The 26,917-nt window shown below is 39.9% G+C and overlaps 1 protein-coding gene across 3 annotated transcripts in view; it reads right to left on the reverse strand.

Moving 5' to 3' along the window:
* zer1 (zyg-11 related, cell cycle regulator) overlaps window positions 1-26,917 on the reverse strand; it is a 39,546-nt gene that overhangs the window by 10,431 nt on the left and 2,198 nt on the right. For all 3 annotated transcript variants that reach the window (XM_067483883.1, XM_067483882.1, XM_067483884.1), the window contains 10 exons: window positions 24,136-24,590; window positions 20,183-20,356; window positions 18,701-18,815; window positions 16,653-16,799; window positions 16,386-16,559; window positions 7,375-7,590; window positions 4,320-4,361; window positions 4,022-4,141; window positions 3,201-3,316; window positions 1,983-2,171 (listed from right to left, as the gene is read on the reverse strand). In XM_067483883.1, the coding sequence (XP_067339984.1) occupies window positions 1,983-2,171; window positions 3,201-3,316; window positions 4,022-4,141; window positions 4,320-4,361; window positions 7,375-7,590; window positions 16,386-16,559; window positions 16,653-16,799; window positions 18,701-18,815; window positions 20,183-20,356; window positions 24,136-24,590 (1,748 nt within the window). The remainder of the gene's footprint in view (window positions 1-1,982; window positions 2,172-3,200; window positions 3,317-4,021; window positions 4,142-4,319; window positions 4,362-7,374; window positions 7,591-16,385; window positions 16,560-16,652; window positions 16,800-18,700; window positions 18,816-20,182; window positions 20,357-24,135; window positions 24,591-26,917) is intronic.

The following is a 26,917-nucleotide window of genomic DNA, read 5'->3' on the forward strand; positions in this document are numbered from 1 at the left end:
CATTCTTAGAGCCTTACATGCTCTCTTAAAGAGTATCTAAGTCAAACATCTTTCTAATTTGACCTGTTAAATCATGCCATTGAATAAATGTTAGTTAACAACAGCAGATCTGTCCAAAGATTAGCACCAGATACAACGGGAAGCTGCTAACCTTACATGAACAAGTGTTAAACCATGGCAGGGATGAACTATAGTCATAAAAGAGAGTGTGTGTATATGAGAGAAAGACCATTTGTAGTCTCTATACTTCTTTAATGTGATGCTATAGATGACCATGTTGGTTGTTTAATTTACTAATGTAGTTCACCAGTGCTAACTTCATTCATTTTTTTTAGAAGATTAATCCTACAGTTTTCTAATGCAACCACAACGGGACACAATCCAGTGTTCTTCTTGTGCCAGTCCCAAGGCTGGATAGAGGCATAGGGTTATGTTAGGAAGGGGATCTGACATAAAACATATGCCAAATCCAACATTCAAATCAATAACATCACTTCCAAATTGGATTGGTTGTGGCCTGGGTTAACAATGACCACCACCTGAGCTGTTGACCTACAGGGCACCGGTGGAAACTGGGCAACATAGTCCCAACATGACAGGGAAGGCTAGAGAGTTGGTTGACATGATGGAAGGTGGAAACACTGTGTTTACAGGAGTCTAGGTGGAAAGGTAGGAAGGCTAGATGTTTAGAGCAGGGTTCAGGGTTGAGGATGCTGATGGATAAGTACAAAGAAGGTCATAGGGAGTTACATTGGTAGATTTAGAGAAAGTGTATGACTATATTGTATCAGGAAGTCTGGAGTGGCAGAGGAGCTGAAGGTGAAGGTGGGTCTGCATAAAGGATCGACATATGACAGTGTGATATGTAGCGAGAGCAGGAAGCAGTTGGAGGAAATTCTAGAGACAGTGGTTGTATGATCTGGAAAGCAGAGAAATGAAGGTTAGGAATGAAGAGGAATGCAGGTTGGCTGCCGTAAGACAGAATGTGTGAATGAAAGTAACCCAAGTGCTAGATGAGGTTACAGAGAGCAGAGGTGAAGAAGTTGCAGGACTTTAATTAAGTACTTAGAGTCAACAGTTCAGAGCAACAGAGAGTGTGTAAAAAAGAGATGAAGAGCCTTGTGCAAGCAGGTTGGAACAGGTGAAGTGTCAGATGTGAAAGAGTATCAGTCTTTCGTCACACAACAAGCCTGACACAAAAGAGTGATACTCTTATAACACAACATGCCTGACACTTCTCCACCTGTTCCAAACTTCTTGCACATGCCTCTTCACTGCGGATGGTGAGAATGAAAGGAAAGGTGTTTAAGACGGTGGTGAGACCAGCGATGTTGTGCCGCTTAGAAATAGTGGCACTGAAGAAAAGACAGGAGGAAGAGCTGGAGGCAGCAGAGGTTAAATTTTGAGGTTCTATTTGGGAATGACGAGGATGGAGGCCAGATTGAGGTGGATTAGACAGGTTCAGAAGAGAGATTGTGAATATAGGTATAAGGATGCTGATGTTGGAGCTGCCAAGCAGGAGGTCTAGAGGAGATTTATGGATGTGATAGCATGGATAGCAATGAAATTTGATACAGAAATGAAATGTATACAATATTTCAGTTCATCACTAAATACCAGCAAAACTATAGACATTCACGTCAACCCTTAGCTGCACGCTTTAAAAAAAAAAGATAGTATGCTAAATTAAGAACATCATATTTGGTATTAAGGACTAAAAATGTTGGTATTACAAGTTTTATAATATTCATAGTTCAACTAAAAACCATTTTAAAAGCACTAAAAAAAAGCACAAAAGAACAATTTTTTTAGTGTGATTTGGTACTATATGAATAAAGTTGAATTAAACTGAATTAAATTAAAATATGGTAGATTGCATTTTGATATGGACACTCAATAATAGCACAAAATCTATGCTGGACAGAAACATATTCAACAAAACAAAATTTGTATGTTATTAACAAAGAAAAGCTAATCTGAACCTGTAGTTAATATTGCGCCGTGAGTTGACATCCCAGCTTTGGATGGCTTCCCACATCTTCTCCATAACAGCTTCTCTGTGTGGATCTTCCATGGACCAAGCCTCCGGCCCATCAAACATTATGTGTGAAAGCACGCCACATGCATTGTATGACACCTCAATCCCATCGGCCTTACTGTCCAGCAGGTTACTGTCAAAGGATCACACAGTTAAAAAAATTAAACTATTCAAAGAAGTTAAAAAAACTTCAAAAACACAATAGGGTTACAATAATTTGTCTATCATTCCCTTGTTTATTCCATGTAGTAAAACATTATTGTGTAGGTGTGTGGTTGCTCCAATAATGTGACAAAGGTACTGTTCTCCCCACCTCTTATTGGTCTGATATCAATGTATATCCTCTTATCAAGTTCCACAATAAATCACAGCACTTGTTTAAAAGCCCTGGCTCTGGGTGCCTGCGATGTTGAGAGAGCAGCCGGCCTCTGTGTTGGTTTGGTCCGTTGAATATTGTGATTTGAAACTTGTATTGTATAGAATGGTATGGCCCTTGATACATCTTTTGGAGCCTTGTTTTGCAATACTCAGATTTATTTGTTAGAGTTTATTTGTTTATTTGTTAAAGATTTGTCTTGTTTCAAGGAGGCTGGACTAGGCGACCGACTTTCTTACATACACCCATACAATCCCTTTGAGTCCATATACATATTTTTAGATGTAGATACCGTAATGCACCAACACTGAGGCCAAGTATTTTGGGTAGAACACATAAGTTTAACGGATGCTATTTCTGTTGTACATATGTTTGGGTAGACAGAATAGGCCATGGTTTTATTTGATGCGTTTTCTTTCTTAACTTGGCTTAAACAGACAAGTCAGACAATCCTTGCTTATTTTTTTGACAGAAACGTCTTTTGTTTTATTTTTGTTTTTAATTACTTCCACCTCTATTGTTTTGTCTTAAAATAAAATAAAAACTAAATGTTTTACATACCTTTAGGATCTTGTTTCCTATTATTATGTTTTTAACTGTACCGTTATAACCCTGGTTTATTGCTGTTCAATGAAGACATTTGGTTTTAAGATCAAAAGACTTTTATGAGACGAAGGTGAATATTCCCTTGTTTTTCATTTTGCTGACCATTTTAAATTTGGGTAAACTGACAAGACAAGGTAATCTGAAAGGTTCGACCACAACGAGACTCAACAGTTCTCTTACCTGAATACAGTGATGAACTGTGGGGTGAGCAGCTGTGGCCTCAAAGCCTTGACCTCTGCCACATTTCCTAAAAGCCCCAGCATATTGCGGTGAAGCTCCTGCTTGTCTGGAAACTCCTAGATTGAGATCATACAAGAAGAAATGTTTTTTTTTATTAGTGAAATCAGAAAGAAAAATTACATTTATAAAGCTAATGAAGTGTCACTCAATGCATCAATATCTGGGTCAAAAAAAGCTCCTGTGACACATTCCTCTGTCACCAGCAATAGTCTAACCTTCATCAACACTCGACAAGCGTAAGGCTAATAGTAAAACACAGGTACCAGTTTGTAGAATATTCTTGTAAATTCCTTCCATCTATTCCCAGGTTGGCTGTGTGCTTATACTTGCTCTGAGTATATGCACATATTGTACTAATAAATTACCATCAGATCAAAAGATACTCTATGATTACAGTAAGGATTCACATTTACTGTGTCAGCAATGTTTGTCTTTAAATCTTTCATTCTGTTTGGAGTGAAAAATGTGCCCTGAACATCATCAAATACTAAACAAAATAAGACCCTTGATAATTTGTCATTTACTAGAATTTCAAATGGTCAACAGTTTAAACTTGTATCATGTTTTTAGGTCATAAAGGTCATTGTTCTCTTTGTAGGCTCACGTCCAATGCCGATGTTATGGCAGGTTTACAGCAACATCATTGCACAGCTATATTGTCAACGATTAACCTGTTATCATGAGAAAGACTTATCTATAATCTATCTAGCAAAAAATGAGGTGGCACAGCACGTGTTACACAGTTGGGACTGTGGGCTCACCTGCAGACACTCCAGGAAGAGACTCATGCCCTGACAGTTAAGAAACATCTGACAATTGTCAGGTGTCTCATCAGTGATGTTCCACAAAGCACTCCAGGAAAACTCCATCACCTGGTCACACTGAGAAGAAAAAAAACAAAAAAAAAAACACCAATCCTTTGTTACTGGAAAATTATTATTTCTCATTTAAATATTGATTTATTACTGTCAGTAAATGCTGAGTTGTGTCATCATACTTCTTTTGTGTTCCTCAGCACTTATGCAACACATTTTTAGACAGAAAACAACTCAGACTCACCATTCTATCCTGTAGCTTCTTCTGAATTAAATTCAACATTGTCTGAGAATGAGAAATAATAAGAACATAAAAATGTGACAGTTATCCGAGGGTGAATTCCGAACCATAAGAGCACAATTGCTACAATTTAAGATAAAATGAATTGATGATGAGTCTAGATTAAAGGCTTATGCAACACCAAGATGCATACATTTCGAAACTGAGCTATACAAAACACACACACACAAAACACAGTACTACTGTCACAGTCTCATGGGTCTGTGTGTCTCCATTGTATAGTTCAGAAACTCTGTACTTCCACAGGTTCCACTAATTTAGATAGAAGAATCTCATATATATATACATATATATACACATATACACACACACACACACACACACACACACACACACATATAAGAAAGAGAGAGCGAGAGTAAATGGTGTGCACTTACAGGGTTGTTCAAAATAATAGCAGTACAATGTGACTAACCAGAATAATCCAGGTTTTTAGTGTATTTTTTACTGCTACGTGGCCAGTTACCAGTAGGTGCAGTAGATTCTCAGAAAACAAAGACCCAGCATTCATGATATGCAACTGGGCAATTTGTTTGGGAAAAAAAAACATTATACACACACACACACACAAAAATTAGGAGCTTCCTAGTGATTTCAACAAACCACTTTATTCTCAGAATGCAGGCCTACTAATTTCCAAAGGTGGATGGGAGGCAGAGACTTTAGGTATTAAGCTTTAAGATCCAGACAACCTAAAGCTTATAGTTAGTTGTTGTCCAGCTGCTTTGGAGATTTTCCCGAGCAAAGCTTCTGGTCCTACCAACCTGCCCAGTGTTTTTTTTGTTTGTTTTTTCTTTTCTCTCTCTCTCTTTTCTTTTCTCTCTCAACTTTCCGCTCACCCCAACCAGTCCAGGCACATGGCCGCCCACTCTGAGCCTGGTTCTGGTGGAGGTTTCTTCCGTTAAAGGGAGTTTATGGCACTGACTAAATTGCTTCTCTCCGCTGTTGTCTAGGGCTTGTTCAAGTGGGATTTGTTGGGTTTTCTCTACATATCTGTATAGTCTTGACTTTATGTAAAGTGCCCTGAGATAACTTTGTTGTGAATTTGCATTATATAAATAAAGTTAAATTAAATTAATGATCGACACAAGACACTGCACAGCTGCAAAACCGCATCTAGAAGCATTTGCAGATTTATTATGCAACTGATGTTCTTTTAGTCCTAAGACAGGGATAGTTATCGTAATGAAATGCTGAGGAAACAGCCTTTGTTTACCTGAAATATGTCTAACGATGTTAAAATGTATAAATTACTTTTTACCAATATTTCGTAATAAAAACCTAAGCAGTTAGACAGGGGAGTAGGTTACCATGCAGTTATTCTTAAACAGCAAGTATTCCTAATCCACCATTTTTCTCTTACAACATACACCATGTGTGATCGATCTAGGTGAAACCCCTTACCATCAGTGAGTCTTAAAAAATAAATAGATAAATAAAATCACTGACATGTCTATATGCATGACAATAATTCTTGGTTTTTGGCCATAATAAATGAGGAACAAAAAGAAGAGCACCCGTTCTGTTTAAAAACACACTCCAAAGTTTGGCTGAGGGTCACATGAAGCAGTCCCATTAAGTTATACCAAGTCAGTATCTATCAAACATAAACTCTGTTTAAGATAAATATTCTTCATTATGTTGTCCTGGGTAGTAGTTCCTTGCCCAGTTGTAAGGAAGGGATACCTTGAAGATGATATGTGTAGGTCTGCTGTTGTCAACAGGCTTGTAGGGAACTTGGAAGGGAAATTATACCATGCAGTTCTGAGAGCTGGAACGTCTTTGCAAACTGTAGTTTTGTAGCACCAGATGTGTTAAAATACGCTCTGACTTTTTTATTGAATATATTTATGCAGATGTGACATCACAGAGTCACTCTAGCCTTTTCTCATGTTCCGTTTCAAACCCTCTTGATTTGCATCTTAAAAGATATAAAACATGGCTTGTGTCTTTGTTTATTTGAGGTGTTGAGACAAAGAAGAGAACAGAGAAAATACTTTCACTGATTTCCCCTGAGATAAGCTGAAAGGACTGAAGGATTGAGTGGTGAATGGTCAAAATTGACATAAAAATATTTTGTTAAGCTGAAGACGCTACATGGTTGTCTTGCTGTTCTGATTTAGTTTTTCTTCACTCTATACTCTGCCATGCCCTACAGGTAATAGTTGTTATAAAGTCACAATAAACAAGAATGCAAAAAACTTAATGAAACAAAAACAGCGGCTCTTCTCTGATTGAGATTCTTTGTAATAAAACAGATCCAGCAACAAAATAACACACTTAATAGAATTTATCCCTTTGTCACACATTTGCAAGAAAATTAAATGAAACAAAAACTGAACTTAAGTAATTTTGAGCATAAGGCGACTGAGGCTGAAATTGGAGGGCTGAACAGCCACTGACCAATACGTCCCTAATAAAAAGAAGATTTATCACTAAATTAAAACATTCATTCATTATTAACTGGATTGTGAACTAAAGTTTCAAACTACACCCTTTTTCAGTTTGATTCATCATTTTCTTTGATGTTGTTGATGTATCTTCTAATCTTCCCAAAATGAAATAACCCAACTAACAAGAGTGGATCAACAGCCTCTTCACTGTGGATGTACACACATGCTCCTAAATGGTTAGATTAGGTCAAATGCCAAGGAATATGAATTTGTTTTTAGAGAATAAAAACAAAGTAACTAAATTACATAAAACGTAGCTGACTTAAAAGTAGCAGGTAATTGCTTACAGGGTAGAGCATCACGCTGAGATGCGGTAGGTTCCTCAGCGCCTGTGGCTGCCCAGTTCTCCCCCCCAGGTTAAATGCAGAAGATGAATTTCATTGTATCATTTATGTATTCAATGGTGACAATATGAACGGGTTGTATTAAAAATTAAAAGCACTAATATCTTAATATTAAAGATAATATGGTAAAAAACATTCTGCCAACCACCCCAGCACTTGCTGTTTGTTTTATTGACATTTGTTAAAACAGTAAAATGTTACCTTGACAAATCCCATCTTCCCCACAGCTTCTTTGTGATGGTTGTCCACCTGACAGACCAAAGCATTGCAGAGGTGAACAGCAATTCTCTGAATGGACTCATCCTGCCGGGCTGGCTCCAAGATTTTCAGCAGCAGCTGGTTGACACGACTGTACTGGAATTCCAGTTCTTCTGGGATACTGAAGTTACACAGGGTCAAGCAACAGTTCCTCTGGACCTAGTTTGCAGCACAGAAGGTACACGAGGTAGACAGTCAAAGGTTAACAATTCAAACCAAAAACTCTAAAAGTCTGGAGAGCAAAACCACATGGAAACCACATGAATTGAAGAGGTCCAAAATCTAATTGGACATCAAGTAGCTGTATTTAGCAGTAGATGTAAACTTAACAACTATGTAATAAGTCTGTGTTCTTTTTGCTTGAATATTAAAAACTATACTGCTATTGATGTATTGGGGCCTGGTGCCTTAATGGGTAGAGCATCGGGTTGGGATGCAGAAGGCTGCAGGATCGAATCCCAGTCCACCAGGTGTGGCCCCACCCAGTCATCAAGGGCTACATTTTTGCCGGTCCCAAGCCCAGATAAAATGGTAGGGATGCGGGCAGGAAAGGCATTCGGCATTAAAAAAACAAAACAAAAACAAAAATACCCATACCATATCAACATGCAGAAAAAGCTGATAGCTGTATACTACTGTTGATGTATACAGTGAACGTTTTCCAACACACATACACTGTTTGGAGTTTTAGGGCCATGACTAGGGCAGTGTACCAAACTTTAATATTTTTATGGCACTGACCAAATTGCTTCAATACTATTAAATATTGAATAATGCCTTGTTATCCATCAGCATTGGTGACCCAATAAGCATGCAGCATTCAACATTGACCTGCAACTGCCCATTCTGCATTGAAATTATTTGTATTCCTCACATTATGTTCCTTTTTAGATATGGTTCAGAAGGTACAACAGCTATCTGGTTGTACCTTTAACCCGGCTTTCTTTGTTAAGTTTGCAGATAACTTTAGATTGTGGTTAATAGGCTTTTAATGTTGTAAAGTTGCTTTTAGTTTAAAAGTGTAAAGGTGGTGAAAAATAAATTAACAACATTTGTTGCATGAGGAGCATATTGGTGAAGTGGTTAGTGGTGGTGTTGGAGGTTTGTGTGTGGTGTTTGCATGTTCTCCCCAAGCTTGCATGAGTTTCCTCTGGGTACCTCATTTTCCTCACACAGTCTAAAGACATGCTTGTTAGGTTAGTTGGTGATTCCAAATTGCCAGTAGGTATGAATGTGTGTATGAATGGTGGTCTGTCTGTGTTGGCCCTGAGCTATATATTGGCGACCTGTTTGGGTGTACCCCTGCTCTAGCCCTATGACAGCTGGGATAGTCTCCAGTTTGGAGAGCTGCTCACACTGAGATGATGCCTCCGTTTCAGTTAACAAGTTAGGTCATAGGTGATTTACAATAAGTTTATTGTTATCTACATTTTTTTTTATTATGATCGTGAGAAAACTTGCTTACTACTCATTAACATTAACCGCAGCACTGCTGTACTGCTCTGGTAGTTTAATATAAAATAACGTACTGAGGGAAAAAGTTCCGACCTGAACTGATGCAGCAGTTTCTCTTCATCTCCACTAGTCATTCGACATTTGGTGTAACGGCCCTTACATGGTTTTTGTAAACAGTCCTGAACCACAGTGGATGCTTATCTTCAGGGAAAATTTATTTTTACTGTTAAGTAAAAACAAATTCACAAATAATTGGCCTGAATTTTTCCCCAAAACCAAAACCAATAAAATATGGGGTTGCTGCAAGTATTGGCTTTGGCCTGGACACTGGAAAACTGATTTGGTCTCAGAGCACGCTAAACTATACAGTGGACTGACTGTATAAATATAATCTCATTTATATGTCACTCAAACAACAAAAAACATCTGAAAAGACTCAGTAAAATGTAAATGTGATTGTGCTGCCACTCATATGTAGAGAATGGGTTGCGTGTTTTGTCTTATCTGGCTTAGCGTAGTTGACTGTGAACCCGGAAGTTCAAAAGATCATCGGGCATCGGGCTAATTTCGTTAACGTTACCCGCTTAGTGCACTTCTGTTATACGTTCTGATTTGTAATCAGCTTAATTCATATCTTTAATGACTTTGCATGTATGTAAAAATGAAACTATTTGTAACACGTATTTATTTTGTATTGCAGTTTCACAGTGCTTTCTTCAGTAAAGTTCAAAACTCAAAAACTACCTGCTGAGTGTTTACTGAAGGGACCTGTTAGCTATCTGTCAAGCTAGACGCAACTCTCCACACTAGAGAGGACAGAATAGTGAAAAGACATCCGTCTACGGGCAGCCTAAGAAGAGTTAACACAGAAAAACAACATTCTACAAGTATAGCAGCAAGTATAGCAGCATCCAGTAACTATTTACCAATATGGATGACACGGAAGAAATGCTGGAAACACGATCACAGTGCTCAAGCACCTCACGTTCCAGTCAACGTTCCTCAGCTAGTTTAATAGCAGCACAGGCACGTGCTAAAGCAGAATCTGCACGAACACAAGCATCATTTGCTCAAAAAGAAGCTGACTTAATTAAAACCCAAGCTTATATAGAAGAAGAAAAACAAAAGGCTACAGCAGAAGCTGCCAGGAAGACAGCAGAACTTAATGCCAACTTACACGCACTGCGGCTAGAAAGAGCAGCAGCAGCAGCTATCGCAGAAGCTGAAGTACTGGAAGCAGCTGCTAAATACGACTTCGAAGACGTGGATTATCAAAACATAAAAAAGGACAATGCTAGGGACGCAACCACTGGCTCAATGGCTGATGTTCACCAAGCTACTAAGTTAGCACATCCCTTAATATACCCTTCGCATCAGATTCAGATGGACAATGGTGAAAGCACAATGTACGATGTGAGGAAGGATAACACACAGTCAAAGGAGATCAGAGAATACAACTCTGGTGAGTTACCAGTGTTGCATGCATCCAACCACAACGTTCCTAACTCTCCTAATATTCCACAAGCACAAAGCTTATCGAGGAACACCAACCTGCATCAATATCACAGAAGTCCATCTACTTGTGAGTACAAACCACTACCATACAATACAGACTTTCACCCCAGACAGTCACCTACACAACCAACACCCAGAACTAATGAGACCAATTCATCTGCTACAATCGACTTAGCCAAGTATTTAATACGTCGAGAGTTGGTAAGTTCTGGACTACTAACATTTGATGATAAGCCAGAGAATTACTGGGCCTGGAAGACATCTTTTCTCAGTTCCACTGAAGATTTGAATTTGACACCAAGGGAAGAGCTTGATCTTCTCTGTAAATGGCTGGGACCCAAATCTTCTGAGCAAGCCAAGAGGATAAGGGCGGTGTGTATTCACAACGCATCATCAGGGGTCAGCATGGTGTGGCAAAGACTACAGGAATGCTATGGGTCACCAGAAGCAATAGAAAATGCCCTTCTAAATAAGGTAGATGAATTTCCAAAGATCACAACCAGAGAAAATCACAGACTTAGGGACCTAGGAGACATCTTAATGGAACTCGATGCAGCTCGTACAGATGGATTCTTACCTGATCTTAATTACCTGGACACATCTCGGGGCATCAATCCTATAGTTCAGAAACTCCCACATCACCTACATGAGAGATGGATCTCTTTTGCAGCACGCTACAAAGATGAACACCATTCTGCTTACCCACCATTCTCTGTTTTTGTGAAATTTGTGTGTAACCAAGCTAAGACTCTCAATGATCCAAGCTTCACACCATTACTCACTGGTGGTATGAATCCACCCAGAATGGAAAAACCCTATAAGTCTAATTTTAGAGCTTCATTGTCTGTCAGAAAAACAGAAGTCTCAACGAGTTCTGATGCAAACTACAACAACTCAGACAAAAGTGTGATGGATCCTGACAAACAATGTCCACTGCACAACAAACCACATCCCTTAAGGAAATGTCGTGGCTTCAGAAGCAAATCGTTAGATGAGAGGAAAACCTTTCTCAAAGAAAAGAACATCTGCTATAAATGCTGTTCCTCTACTAACCACATGGCCAAAAATTGCAATGAGAATGTACAGTGCAGAGAGTGCAACAGCCGTCAGCATCTAACAGCTTTACATCCAGGGCCAGCACCATGGAAATCAGAGATCTCCGCAGCCCTAGAGATTCAGGGCGGGGAGCATGCAGAAAACCTCTCTCCAGCAGTGATATCAAAATGCACTGATGTTTGCGGAAGTGTAAAAAGTTCAAGATCCTGTGCCAAGATCTGTCTGGTCAAAATATACCCATCTGGGCAGAAAGAAAAGGCTGTCAAAACCTATGTGGTTTTTGATGAGCAGAGTAATAAGTCCCTGGCAAAGACTGAATTCTTTGAGCTTTTCGGCATCAAGACAGATGCAGCTGTGTATACGCTGAAAACCTGTTCAGGAGTTGTGAAGACCGCAGGGAGGCGAGCTAACAATTTTATTGTGGAGTCATTAGATGGCAAAGTCAGTATTCCTCTACCCACATTGATTGAGTGCGATATGCTACCAGATGATAGGTCAGAAATCCCAACACCCGAAGTTGCTGGACACTTTGCTCATCTCAAACAGGTAGCAGACAAGATACCAGCTATTGATGAAAATGCAGCTATCCTTATCTTGCTCGGCAGAGACATATTAAGAATCCACAAAGTCAGAGAACACTGTAACGAGCCGCACAACGCCCCATATGCCCAGCGCCTTGATCTTGGCTGGGTAATAATAGGAGAAGTCTGTCTAGGAGGAGCTCATGTGCCAGCTAACGTCAACATGTACAAGACCTGTGTGTTGAAAAATGGCCGTACATCTCTCTTTGAACCCTGTAATAACGGTCTACACGTTGAATAAGAGGTAAATACACCAGCATCGTACACTCTTACTCTTAACATTACCGACATTATTAAATCTAATGAAACTGATAGCCTTGGCGAGGAATTGTTCAGGAGAACACCGCATGATGATATACCTACCATCTATGTGGACGAGAAAGTCTTTCTGGATATTCTGGACAAGGAGATGTTTGTGAATGAGGCAAACAGCTGGACAGCCCCTTTACCCTTCAGGTCACCAAGACACCGACTCCCAAACAATCGAGACCAAGCAGTGAAGCGTTTCACAACACGTGCCGTATGCTCAACAAAAGACCAGAAATGAACCAACATTTCTTCGCATTCATGAAGAAAATCTTTGATTTAGGTCATGCAGAACCAGCTCCACCACTCAACAAGGAAAAAGAGTGTTGGTATTTACCAATCTTTGGTGTTTATCATCCTCGCAAACCAGGTCAGATACGTGTAGTATTTGACTCAAGTGCTACCCATGAGGGCATCTCCCTGAACAGTGTTCTACTGAGTGGCCCAGATTTGAACAATACGCTTCTGGGGGTCCTCATTCGTTTTCGCAAGGAACCAGTCGCTGTAACAGCAGACATACAACAGATGTTCTATTGTTTCACTGTTCGTGAGGATCACCGGGACTTTTTGCGTTTCTTATGGTTTGAAGATAATGATCCTGAAAAACCCATCAGAGAGTACCGCATGACAGTTCATGTGTTCGGCAACAGCCCTTCTCCTGCCATTGCTATATACGGCCTAAAAAGAGCTGCTCTGGAAAGACAAGATGAATATAGTAAGGAGGCAAAACAGTTTGTCCTAAGAAACTTTTACGTTGATGATGGATTAACCTCATTCTCCAGTGATGCTGAAGCCATTTGTGTTCTGAACGAAACAAGACAGATGTTAGCAGACTCAAACATTTGTCTCCACAAAATAGCTTCCAACAGTCCCGAGGTAATGAAGGCATTCCCCTCACAGGAATGGGCTAAGGAGCTAAAAGACCTTGACCTTGGTGCAGACCCTTTACCTCTGCAGCGGAGTTTAGGGCTCAACTGGAATTTGCAAAAGGACAGCTTCACCTTCCTTGTCTCCCGAGAAGAAAAGCCATTCACAAGAAGGGGCGTTCTTTCAACTGTCAACAGCTTATATGATCCTTTGGGATTTGCAGCACCTATCACTATGCAAGGCAAGGCTCTAATCAGAGAACTGTGTTCTGAAAACTGTGATTGGGATGCACCATTACCAGCTGACAAAGAAACAGTGGAGAGCATGGCAAACCTCATTAGTAGACCTTGAGAAGCTCCAGATTCCAAGGCAGTACATTCACACGTCTCTGCATACTACACTACGGAGAGAGCTGTGTGTCTTTGCAGATGCTTCTACACTAGCAGTATCTGCTGTGGCCTACCTCAGGGCTTTTGATGAGGAGGGACAAGTTCATGTAGGATTCTGCATGGGGAAGTCCAAATTAGCTCCACGTCAGCCTCATACTGTCCCACGTCTAGAGCTATGCACTGCCGTGCTTGCAGTTGAGTTGGCTGACACACTGCTGGAAGAACTTGATATTGAAATCCATGAAGTAAAATACTACACTGACAGCAAAGTTGTTTTAGGTTACATAAACAACACTAGTCGAAGGTTCTATGTGTATGTTGCCAACAGAGTAGCACGCATCAGGAAGTCAAGTAATCCAACACAGTGGTACTTTGTTAACACACAACACAACCCTGCAGATCATGGTACACGACCGGTGCCAGTCTCTCTTCTTTGCAGTACCAGCTGGTTGACGGGGCCAGACTTTTTAAAGAAAGTCAGTGAAGATGCACCCCTCAGCCAGACTCATTTGAGCTTGTTGAACCAGCCTCAGATGTTGAGCTACGTCCACTGATTACAACACAGCTTGGATCACACAGGTTTAAACGCTTCTCCAGATGGAGGCTTCTTATCCACGGAGTAGCCAAACTCATCCAGAAAATCAGATCCTCATTGAAAGCTCCCGAAAAAGATATGAAAAAATTAGACGAGTTAAAACAGGCAAAAAACATAATCATTCGGAGTGTGCAGGAGGAGGAGTTTAAGGAAGAACTTAAAAGTCTATCCAAAGGAGAGCTTGTACCTGAGCACAGTCCTCTTAGGAGCCTCAGCGTCATCCCAGATTCAGAGGGTTTGATAAGGATAGGTGGAAGATTGTTTTCTGCAGAAATCCCTTGGGAACAAAGACATCCTATAGTCATTCCAAAAAATTACCATGTAGCCCTTTTACTGGTTCAGTTCTACCATGAACAGGTCGCTCATCAAGGTAGACATATCACAGAAGGAGCAATTAGGTCTGCAGGGCTGTGGATTCTTGGAGGAAAAAAACTAGTGTCAAGTGTCATACACAAGTGCGTGACTTGCCGGAGACTAAGAGGAAAGATGGAGCAACAGAGAATGTCTGACATGCCCGCTGATCGTCTTACCCAAGCCCCTCCTTTCACACATGTAGGATTAGATGTGTTTGGACCATGGAATATCTGTGTTCGTCGTACAAGGAGTGGTGCGTTGGAGAACAAACGCTGGGCTGTTATGTTCACTTGTTTGGTCACAAGAGCAGTTCATATTGAAGTGATAGAGTCCCTCTCAATGTCAAGCTTCATTAATGCTCTGAGAAGGTTTGTGGCAATTAGAGGACCGGTAAAGCTTTTCCAGTCAGATCGTGGAACAAACTTTGTTGGTGCCTGCAAGGAGTTACAGTTTGCTGCAGATGATCCAGAACTTCAGTCTTACTTCAAGGACGAAGGATGTACTTTGAAGTTCCTCCCCACTCGTCTCATATGGGGGGAGTATGGGAAAGAATGATAGGAGTTGCTCGACGCATCTTAGATGCTATGCTACTTAAGGTGCACACACCCAGCATATCACATGAAGTTCTTACTACGCTTATGGCAGAAGTCTCTGCTATAATGAATGGTCGCCCATTAGTTCCAATTTCAACAGATCCAGAGCAACCAGATTTGCTAACTCCTAGTTCAATTTTCACACAGAAAACTGAGCTGGTATCTGCACCTCCTGGAGTATTTGATCCCAACGAGCTCCATAGAAAACAATGGAAGCAAGTACAATGCCTTGCTAATTCATTTTGGAAACGATGGCGTCAGGAATACCTTGCTACACTTCAGCCAAGGAGGAAATGGCAGGCAGTCGGACCTAACCTGGAGATAGGGGATGTTGTACTTCTGAAAGACAGCCAGGCTAAAAGAAATGAATGGCCCGTTGGACTAATTGTGAATGCTTTTCCTGGACAAGACAATAGAGTCCGGAAGGTGGAAGTAAGGGTGGTCAAGGGAGGTACACCAAGGGTGTACATAAGACCCATCTCAGAAAGTGTGTTATTGATTAAAGGTACATAGTGGTATAAAATTATACCAGACGGGGAGTGTGCTGCCACTCATATGTAGAGAATGGGTTGCGTGTTTTGTCTTATCGGGCTTACCGTAGTTGACTGTGAACCCGGAAGTTCAAAAGATTAGTTCAGCAGTGAGCAGACAATTTTTCTTTCTAACTTTTCCATCAGTCCCTAAAGAACATATGTCTGTAAGTACCGAGTATGTTAAAGTTAACACTCGTATCATATGTATGTCTTAAGATGGTTTAGTTTGTAATTTATTTGTTAGTTCGATAAAACGTCACGATGCTAATTGCGTAGCATGTCTATGGGCTTTTCCATGTATGTTAGCATCGGGCTAATTTCGTTAACGTTACCCGCTTAGTGCACTTCTGTTATACGTTCTGATTTGTAATCAGCTTAATTCATATCTTTAATGACTTTGCATGTATGTAAAAATGAAACTATTTGTAACACGTATTTATTTTGTATTGCAGTTTCACAGTGCTTTCTTCAGTAAAGTTCAAAACTCAAAAACTACCTGCTGAGTGTTTACTGAAGGGACCTGTTAGCTATCTGTCAAGCTAGACGCAACTCTCCACACTAGTGAGGACAGAATAGTGATCATTCAAAATATTGGATATTACACTGCTCCATGTTATCATTTCAGTAAAATTATATTGTGAAAAAGATTTTGGTTTTAAAAATCAATTGAAAATTGAGCCTAATTTCTGTGAGATGGTAATGAGGCTTACCGTGACCTCCTGGTACTGTTCCATTCCATTTAGTACTACTTGAATGACTTCTCTTCGCAACCGCACACTCTGGTCACTGCGGTACTCTGTGTTGGTTAGGTAGAATAGAGCAGCACTGCCCGTCACCTGAATACTCTTATCATATTTATGGCACTTCAATGCTGCTATGACAAGCTATAACAAAGAGATGAGAAAGTGTTACATGCACAATCATGGTACAAAGGTTTTATAGCCACACTGGTGTCACCTCGTTAAAACTCATCATACTTGCAAAGCGCGAAGGAGCTGGCTGCAGTGTTGTATTCTGGCGATGTCGAACAGCTGATTGATGGCTCTGTGGGCCAACTCAGGGCGAAAATCTGTGTAAGCCTCAATGGCATTCAGGACCTGATCTTCATTCTTTGATCCAGTTACCTTAAAAACATAAGTAAAACAAATTTACCTAGTGTTCTTCTCAAAGCTCAGTAAAAAAAAAGACATTCTCATGTGTGAACAGGGCTTGTTTCTTTTTTCCTCCTTTGGATCAGCCCGTAAGTTTAAGGTTCCCACATTGATTCGGCACATATTTTTAAGATGCAGGCCTCAACCTGGGGGGTTAAGTATCTTGCCCAAGGACACTTTAATATGTGGCCGGTGGCAGTTGCAGTGCAAACTGCTAAACCTACGGTCAATAGACGGCCACTCTACCAAGCTACCAAGAGCTTATGCGCTCTGCAGAGGATGGAAAGAAAGTCTTGGATAGCCAAATGATTAACTTCTCCTACCTTTATACAAACCAAAGTAGATTGTAAACCTCAATAACTGCAAGTTTATTAAAAGTTTCATAAAACCTGATTAACTTCCCATCTGATAAATTTGGTAAATGTGCAAGGTCACTGTGCAAATTGTAGTCATTTTGGTAAACACTGGAACATTTTTTTTTGCATTTAGCCTGTGCACACTAAATTTGAAAGAAACATGAGATGTGAGCAAAGTCACAACAGCCTTAATTCAATGTTTGACAAAGGTCTGGCATTAAGCATTCAGGAGCTATAGTCAATTTTATACACCCCCCATTTTCTGGTGGCTTATAAATAATGAAACAAACTTCGGACAACCAGTTGCATTCCCAGGTGTGACCTGTTTCCCTGTTACTTCCTGACTAATCAAGTAGATAAAAAGGCTAGGTGTGATACTGAAGCCTGTTTCACATATGAACTCTGAACAATGTTAGGATAATTCAGCCTCGTACATTGCCCATAGTGCTGTTTCACACATGTAATACACGGCCAGAGATTGCCCGAGTAAGATCCGTCCTCACATGTGAAAACCATTTATTTACGTGCATGATCAATTTGCTCAGGAGCCACAACATGGTAAAGAACTTCAGCTGTGGGAAACTGTGTTTTGTTTACAGCACATTGGAGCAGTGCATCAGAAGTAACAGTTCTATCACATGACTACAACAGCAGATGAGTGATAGTCTTTAACATACCCAATCCCTCGCTTTTAATTCTCCACACAATTCATCATTCCCCATCCTGGCAAAGTCAGGATAATGTCAGAATTCCAGCACATGTGTAAAAGGGGCTTGAGTGTTACATTACATTTGGTATCATTTCAATGGAAATCTCAACATGAGGTGCAAAGAGGTGTCAAAGAGGTGTCTATGCGAGTGAAAAAAGTCATCCTTACACTTTAAAAAGGCTTGGAAGCTTCCAAAACAGTTTGGCACATTCTTTATAAGAAACAATTTACTTGCAAACTTAGCAGCAGCAAAAGGCCAGGGTGACAAAAAATTTGCTTGATTAAGTTAACAGATCTTGCAAAAATATAAAACTCAGTGACGTGATATGAAACAGATACTTATATCTGTTACTTAAAGAAAAAGGTTAAGCTTGGGTTGTATAAAACATAGAAGTTTAAGAACAAGTAAACCAAGTATGTGTAAGGTCATGTGTTATAAAATATTATATTAATAATACTCGCTGGTTTGCAAACGTCTGCTGGTACAGCATTTTAAGATCTGAGAGTAGTTCAGTGTAGAACTGGTGTATTCCGATCTTGTGTTTTATTCTTTTGTAGTTACATTTCATTTTTATTCAAACTTAAATTTTTGTAAGAAAAGAAAGAAAGAACATTTATGTCAATATCATGGCCTATACTGGTAATAGGAATGTTCGAAAATAACAGAAGCAGGTGGAAGCATCACATCATATCAATGAGTCCCATCTGAGCAATTAGTCCAAGTGAGAATGGACTTAATTTTTTTTAGTTGTGATGCCCAATCTAAATATTATCTGCAATATGTGTCTGGGCTTTTAGATAACCAGTACCTTATAGGCAGGGATGTGCGTCACATTACAAAGGGTAGTGTCATACAAGCCCAAAAACTGCAGTGGTCTCTTCAGATCCTGGAAAGGATAGATACTGCTCTTGCATGGCTCAATGCTGAAAAAGAGAAGAATGTATTATATGGAGCATTCACCCCCTTTACAATTGTGTTTTGTTGCCGCCTGATACTATAGTCATTATATTCATTAATTCTCATTAATCTACACCAATAATAAAAAAGTGAAAACAGAATTTTAGAATTTTTTAAAATTTATTAAAAAGGAAAAACTTGAATATCACACGTACATATATAGTAAGAACCTTTGCAACAGCACTTGAAATGTAGCTCAGGTGCCTTCTATTTCTCTTGATCATTGCAGAGAGGTTTCTAAGCCTTAACTATCCACCTGTGATAAATTTGATTTGATTGATTCTACATGATTAGGAAAGGCACAAACCTCTCTATAGAATGCCTGGATTATTGCAAGGCACAGATCGGAGGAAGGCTACAAAAAATATATGGTGCAATGGAGGTTCCCAAGGGAACAGTGGCTTCCATAATTCTCAGATTAAAGACATTTGGCATAACCAAGACCTTTCCAAGTGCTGGTCTCCTGGACAAACTGAGCAATCAGGGGAGAGGAGCATTAGTATGAGATGTGACCTTAAAACCTAATGGTCACTCTAACTGAGCTCTAGAGATTCAGTGTGGATCACTGTAGCTCTCCACTAATCTGGGCTTTGGCAGAGTGGCTAGACAGAAACTTCTCATGTGCAAAACACATAAAAAAGCCTGCTTGGAGTATGCAAAAAAAGGCACTTGAAGGGCTCTCAGACTGTGAGGAGCAAGGTTGTTTGCTTTGATAAACAAAAATTGACAAAAGATTTAAATTGTGATTTAAGCCAAATTCTTATGTTATGTCTGAAAGAAACCAGGCACCGCTTATCACCTGCCCAATAACATTCCTACAGTGAAGCATGGTGGTGGGCCAAAGGCTCACCTTCATACATGACATCAATTCTAGCACACAGCAACACAGGAATGGCTTAGGGATAACTCCCAGCCAAAGCCCTGACTTGAACCCTATTGAATATATCTGGAGAGACCTGAAAATGAAAATTGAAATGAAGAGGAATGACAGAAACTCCTCAAATCCAGGTGTGCAAAGCTTGTTGCTTCATACCCAAAAAGCCTCAAGGCTGTAATTCCTGCCAACATACTTCAACAAAGCACCTAAATATTTAAGTACATGTTGTATTTTCTTTTTTCTTTTTAATAAATGTACAGAGCTTTCTAAAATTCTGTTTTTACTTTGACATTATGGGGTACTGAATATAGCTTAATGAGAAAACAAAATTAAATTAAAAAGCTGTCGAAAAAGTGAAGGGGGTCTGAATACTATCTGGATGCACTTTATTAATAAGTTAAAGTTAATCAAACCAGTTGTTTAAATCCAGTGTATGCTCTACAGTTGGTTACCCACCTCGGCCGCCCCATTGCTTCTTCAAAGTGTGGAACTGTGCAGTTGTCCAGCATAATGTGACCTGAGATATCAAAAGACACCAGATTGACCAGACGTTGTACGATGGCTGTCAGGATTTTCTTGGTCATCTTAAACTTCGAGGTCCGCCTGCTCTCTCGTGAGATATCAAGATGCCTGAAGAATGCACAATGTTTTATCAAAGGAAGTAACATAATTCTTTTGTAATTACTTGTGGCCATTTACACATTTGAAAACATACATTAACTTCAAAACAAGTGTGTTTTGTCGGCTATGAAAAAAAAGAAAAAGGAAACAGAGTGCGTAAACACTGCACCTACAGAAGTAACTCACTTCTGATTGAGTTTATTACTCTTTTTAGTCATCTTATTTTGTTTGTTGTAATCAGCCATCTTGATTGTGTACAGATAATATCGGTAATTGCAGCTTTTGTTCTTGTGGAGAAGGTGGTTTCCTAGTTTACATGGTGCCATGTCCCTCTGCTTAGCAGAGCATTAACTGATACAGAAGCTCATTTTGACTAAAGTCCTGAGTTTACCTGGAGAGGAGAAGCTGAATTGTTCAATTTGTATTACAATTGCAATTTTTCAGTGTTTTTGCATTGCTGAGCATCTTGCCTTTCTTAACTCTAAGCCCCTAACATTAATTCCAAGAGCATGGTGAACGAGTCAAAGTGAAAAAACTTCAACTCACAGTGGAAACAAGCCCAACTGATGGATGGACAATTGATAACAAACTGTCCCGATTCATCCTAAAGTAAGCCATGAGGTAACCATTATCCAGGAAAAGCCTGGACAGGCTGCTGGTACACCTCTAGATCTCTTCTAAGCAGTCAGGCTAAGGGTAGTAATTTGATGGTTGGCTAGTACCAATGTTTTAAACTCCAGCCAACTGCAAAAAGGCAATTTTACAATCTGAAAAAGCATTGTGAGATCAAAAAACATCTGACTAAAAGTAATGTTAAGATCACATCCACAGCACTGAATGCTTAACTTTTCATAAATGTCAGCATGCTGCAATGTTTTTGTTTGTTTGTTTTTTTAGCATCTTGTATGATTCTTTGTGGATTTATTTAGTTCATACACCGGTTTCTTTCAAAAAGTGGTAATGTTAACTCAGAGAGAGAGAGAGAGAGAGAGAATATTACTAAATGTAACACTTTCAAGTTGTCTGCATAGTTTCTGCTCCCTGGCTCATTAGTACAGCAACTAAGACCAGGAAGTTGTTCTCTACTTTCGAATCATTCCTGTAGCCCGCTCTGCCCCTCAGTTTGTGGCCCTCTTTCTTTCCCCAGCATCGCTGAGTTCGATAATCCACTCACACGGCTTCCTAACATTGTTTTTCCAGCTACACAAAACACTTCCTGTCCTTTCAAATGGATGACTCCACTGTCTTAGCATGCATTTCTGCCTGTCTCTCTGACAGATGTGACCATCAACACAACACAGCAAAAGCATGAACTTCGTTTCTTCAGTGATTGCCCCCATTAAGTCTCACGAAATCTGGGGGACTTCATTCAGATTCAAAATCAGAATCAGATTTATTGGCCAAGGATGCCAACACATACAAGGAATTTGCTTTGGTGATTGGTTGCTCTCAAGGACATGTTCAAGGACTAACAACACAGACACTACGAAAATTACAAATGACATACAATGAAAAAACAAAGCAAAAAACAAATACGAACAATGTAAGAATGGCCTAAAGAAGTCAGGCCCAGATGCAGTGTGTGGCAGTCCCAACACTATGACTTGTGTACTTGAAGTGGAGTGTCTGTGTTAGTGTTTGCACATGTAGTGACCAAGTGTTAGTGTGTCCAGTGTATACAGTAGCAGGGATAGCAGCAATGTATCAAAAAGTATGGTCAGCTGTTAATGATTGTGATTGTCTGAGGTAAGAAACTCTTCTGGTGTCTTGTGGTTTTGACAGAAAGAGCTCTGTAGCGCCTGCCAGAGGGGAGAAGCTGGAAGAAGTTGTGTGCGTGCTGTGAGGGGTCATTGATATTTTCTTTATCCTGCTTACTGGCTCTCAATGTGTACAAGTCATGGAGAGTGGACAGGGGAGCACCAATGATCTTTCTGCAGTTCTTAGTATTCTTGTCCTGTTTGATGGGTGCCCCAAAGCAGATCGCGTGCACAGGACAGGATCAATAACAGCCCTATAAAACTGAATCAGCAGCTCCTCTGGCAGGTCAAACTCCCTTAGCTGTACTAGGAAATATATCTGCTTCTGAGCCTTTCTGAAGATAGCGTCAATGGTGTTCTCCCACCACAAGTCATACATAGAAGAAGAGAGAGGACACATACCTGAGGAGCTCCAGTATTGGTTTTCCATATGCTGGATGACCAATTGAGCATTACTGACCACATCTCCTCTGTCTCCTAGCATGCAGATGCAGCGCACTAAAACATCAAAAAGATCAGACACCACCTTTCTTGATTTGCTACAAAGTTCATTGTGGATCCACCGGTTACATCTTGCCTCAACTACTGCAGTGTCCTGCTGATGGGGCTACCATCATGCACAATCAAATCCCTCCAGACGATCCAAAATGCAGCAATAAGTCTCATTTTTGAACAGTATGTCTCATTTAAACAACACTCGTATCATGTCATTCTTCAGATCTCTGCACTGGCTTCCAGAGCTGCCTGTATCCAGTTCGAAGCTTTCTCGTCTACAGCGTGGTTAGAAAACAGCCCCTTCCTACCAAAACCCGCTCATCAAAGTCTACAACCCCTCCCGCCCAGTGCTCTCTGCCAATCAAATAGTGTCTGTTTGTGCTTTCATCACACAGCAGAAGATCCCAATAAAAGCTCTTGACCTTATTGGTTCAATGGTAAAACGAACTGCCAGATCTGAAAGCTCAGCAGCCTCTCACAGAATGTTCAAAAAATGAAGACAGAATATAATAAGACAGAACTAAAATGCCAGAACCAGAAATATCATGGGTAATGAAAAAACTATTTTACTATTTAGAGCTACAGTGTATGATTCCACTGATGCTTGAGGTTATTGAATAGGACATAATTTAGTTTTTCTCTGGATAATAAATCTAGAATTTGTATAATTTAACAAAAAAGCATTACTTTGGCCACAGTAATTGATAAAATAAAATATAATAATCACCAAAATATGATGGGGAATGTTTTAGCAGCTCTGATGATGGTGAGACATTAACTTAAGTGGCTGTAAATGGTAAGTGGGCTGCACTTATATAGCGATTTTCTAACTATTGCCACTCAAAGTGCTTTACACTGCTTCACATTCACCGATTTACACTTACAATCACACACTCACACCGATGGGGTAGCTGCTATGCAGCTGGCCAACAATCACCAGGAGCAACTAAGTTGGCGTTCAGTGTCTTGCGCCAGGACACTGGAGGATTGGTGGACGACCGCTCTATCTTTCTGCTCCACAGAGGCCCAGTCGATTTTGTGTACGACAAGCTGTACAACGAAATTGTGTCAGGTGACCAGATGGAGCATTAGTCCTGACCTGCTGCAAATGAGCATGCTACCACTATGGGCCAACCTGACCTGGTCCCTAACAGAAGCTTTTAGTGGTAGAGAAAACCGGAGCACCAGGAGGAAACATACACAAGACAGGCAGAATATGCAAACTACACAGAAGGGTCCCGTCCGTCCTTTCCGGGAATTGAACCCAGGAACTTCTTGCTAACCACTCTGCCACAGTTAGCAATACAATCACTTTACTCTAGTGAATACCTACCAATATACAGAAGTAATAAAGTCTCCTTGATTAGTGAATGTTTGACTCTACAACTTCATTTGAATGGATTTCACTTGACATAAATTAATTAGGCTGTAAAGAACTTGCAACTAGCTTGAATCTAGTGTTTTTTTTCTTTTACCAGGCCAATTTAGGAGTATTATGACAATTTAAACATAAAACTGTCAATTGTGTCACCTTACCTGAGATTAACAAGCTGCACCAATGTACTAACCAACTCTTCTGACAGGTCCACATTGTAGAGAACAAGAGAGGCCAGTCTGTCTTTCCACTGAGTAAGGAAAGCTGTTCCCAGCAACTGTACATTGGATAGATCTAGTGAGGTGAGGGACTTCAGGGGTTTTAAAAGTGTCTCAGTGTCCACTTCATCAGGTAGGCCTCCCAGGTTAAGCAATCTTAGGCGGTTGAATCCCTGGAACGTAAAGTCTGTCTCTAATGCTTGCCTAGAAGCAGGGCTCTCTTCATCCTCATCTTCGCTGTCTTCATTGCAGGCGAGGGGGGCACCACCCTTTCTGTAGAAGATGTGGCTGCAGCCAAAAAGACAAAGAGACACCAAGGTCTCACGAAAGCAGGCTAGTGTTTTCAAACTGCGTGATGACAGGCTGTTGCAGTAGGTGAGGTGGAGCTCAATGAGGTCCTGATAAAACAAACAAAGGAAATCTTATCTGATTTGACTGTTGAACTACAGAGGGAGTTGCTGTTGTACATGGATTGGTACAACAGCAACAAAAATTTACATAACACAAAGTGTCAGCAACAATAATGTACCTAACACAAAGTAAAGTAAATAAGTCACTTTCTTCAGCTGATTTTTAAAATTCAGACAGTTGTGGATAAGCTGTGTGCGTCTCTACTTTGTGGTTTATTCAAGTTTAGGTCTAGATCTAGTCATTTAGTGTCATAGTTTTTTTTAGTGTGGTGTGTCCACATTACACAGGGTCTCACTCATTTAATTATTCAAAGATGTAATACATATTAATTACACAGAAAAGTGAGTTATTAAAATATTGGCTGATGGTGGTGTGTTACAATTAATATTACAACTTCTTTGTAAAGACTAAACTTAAAATCTGATATATCATATATGCTGATAATGTCCTGGACTGTCTCCATCTTTTCTGGAGTTCCATTACAATACTATGCAGCAAGAAAGAAAAACCTTTCAAAGCCATAATTAATGACGGGTCAGTATATCTTTAAAATATACTTTATTACATATATGAGATTTGTTTTTCGTCCTCTGCAACCTCTCTCATCTTGACACCGTCAGTAGCAACCTTTCTATATAATGAAAATGATCAACATAACAAATGTGTTATTCAGTTATTTTCGCTATAGCCTATTAATAGATTCCACTTAAAGTGTCTTTCCCTTCTGCTGAAATTCCTGTCACCTCTAAAACAGAAGGTCTGACCTGAACGTGCAATATGTTTTAGTTTATCGGCTTATCCAAATTAATTCTATAAATTTGCCAAACTTTTCAGCCCTTTTCAGCCCTGTGAGATCCAAACTACCAGTGGTGATCTTAACAGTCTACTGCCCCACTAAAGTGCAGGGGGAAGTCTGCGTTGAATGCCTGATCCACCTGTGTACATGAGGAATTATTTTATTATGTAGAATTTTTATATCAGCTATTTAAAAAAAAAAAAAACAAACAACCTGCTTATTGTAATCTAAGTGAAGAGACTGGCAGGATGAAAAAAAATGTCATCACTTCAAAGAGATGCTTCTTTGTTTTTAAACTGAAGTCCAATCATTTCTGAATAAAACTAACACTTTTGTTTTGTTTTAATTATGTGTTTATAACTACCCACACATAAGAGAGGTGGGGGAGTCCCCACACATCAATGCCCAGAGCATTTGTCAATTGAAATGGACGTGAATAAGTAAGTTTGAATTTTTTATATATATATATATATATATATATATATATATATATATATATATATATATATATATATATATATATATAGAGGATGCCCTTCCTGAAGCAACCCTTCAAATGGGCTGTTAGGGGTTCGGTGTCTTGCCCAGAGACACGCGACATATAGCCAGGGCCAGGGATCGAACCACTGACCCTGTGGTCCGTGGTTTATTCTATTCTTTCACACTCATATACTGTCATTGCAAATGTCCCATAACAAACTTCTCAACAAAAGGTAGGTAACCATAGAGATGCCCTCACAACTATGAACCACACCTTCATTTAAATATGAATGAAAACCCCCATTCTCTGCAGGCTGGTTCTTCTGTTGTAAGACTTTTTTAGTGTGACAAAATTCACCTTGTTGGTCCACTGCAATCACAAACTAACAACTACAAAACAGAGTTTTGGATGCATGCAAATACATTTAAAATTTGGTCAAAAAGCAGCTTTACTGAATTTTCCCCAGCAAGAGAGTGTTGGGTAAACTGAATAAATCAACCACCATGTCTACAAGAAGGTGCAGTAGACTGTATTTTCTGATAGGGTTGGTATCCTTGAACATCTTCAGGAAAATGCTGCAGATGTTTTATCAATCTGTGGTTGCCAGTGCTCCGTATGGGGTGCGACGGGACACACAGGGAGGGGAGGGGAAACACAGAGGAACACACAGAGGCTGGACAAATTAATTAATAAGGCCACCTGTGTGAATGGTGCAAGGATTCTGTGATGTCCGTGGTAGAGAGGAGAACACTTAACAAACTGTTCTGTGTGATGGACAACAGCAGCCATCCACTGCATGATGTGGTGAAGGGACAGTTGAGCTCCTTCAGTGAGAGGCTGCTCTCTTTGAACTGCTCCATTGAAAACTCAGGTGGATATATAGTTTAAACTGAACATACTTAAATCAATTTGATCACATAAGCAGTGATACAGTCACAGCCTTTCAGCCTCATTTTCCCACAGAAAAGTGCACAGAAAATACAAATAGATGCTGAAACTTTGACACTGTGAAGCCAGAGCTGTTGATTACACAGAGC

This window comes from Channa argus, chromosome 18 (assembly GCF_033026475.1).
Source record: "Channa argus isolate prfri chromosome 18, Channa argus male v1.0, whole genome shotgun sequence".
Taxonomy (NCBI): domain Eukaryota; kingdom Metazoa; phylum Chordata; class Actinopteri; order Anabantiformes; family Channidae; genus Channa; species Channa argus.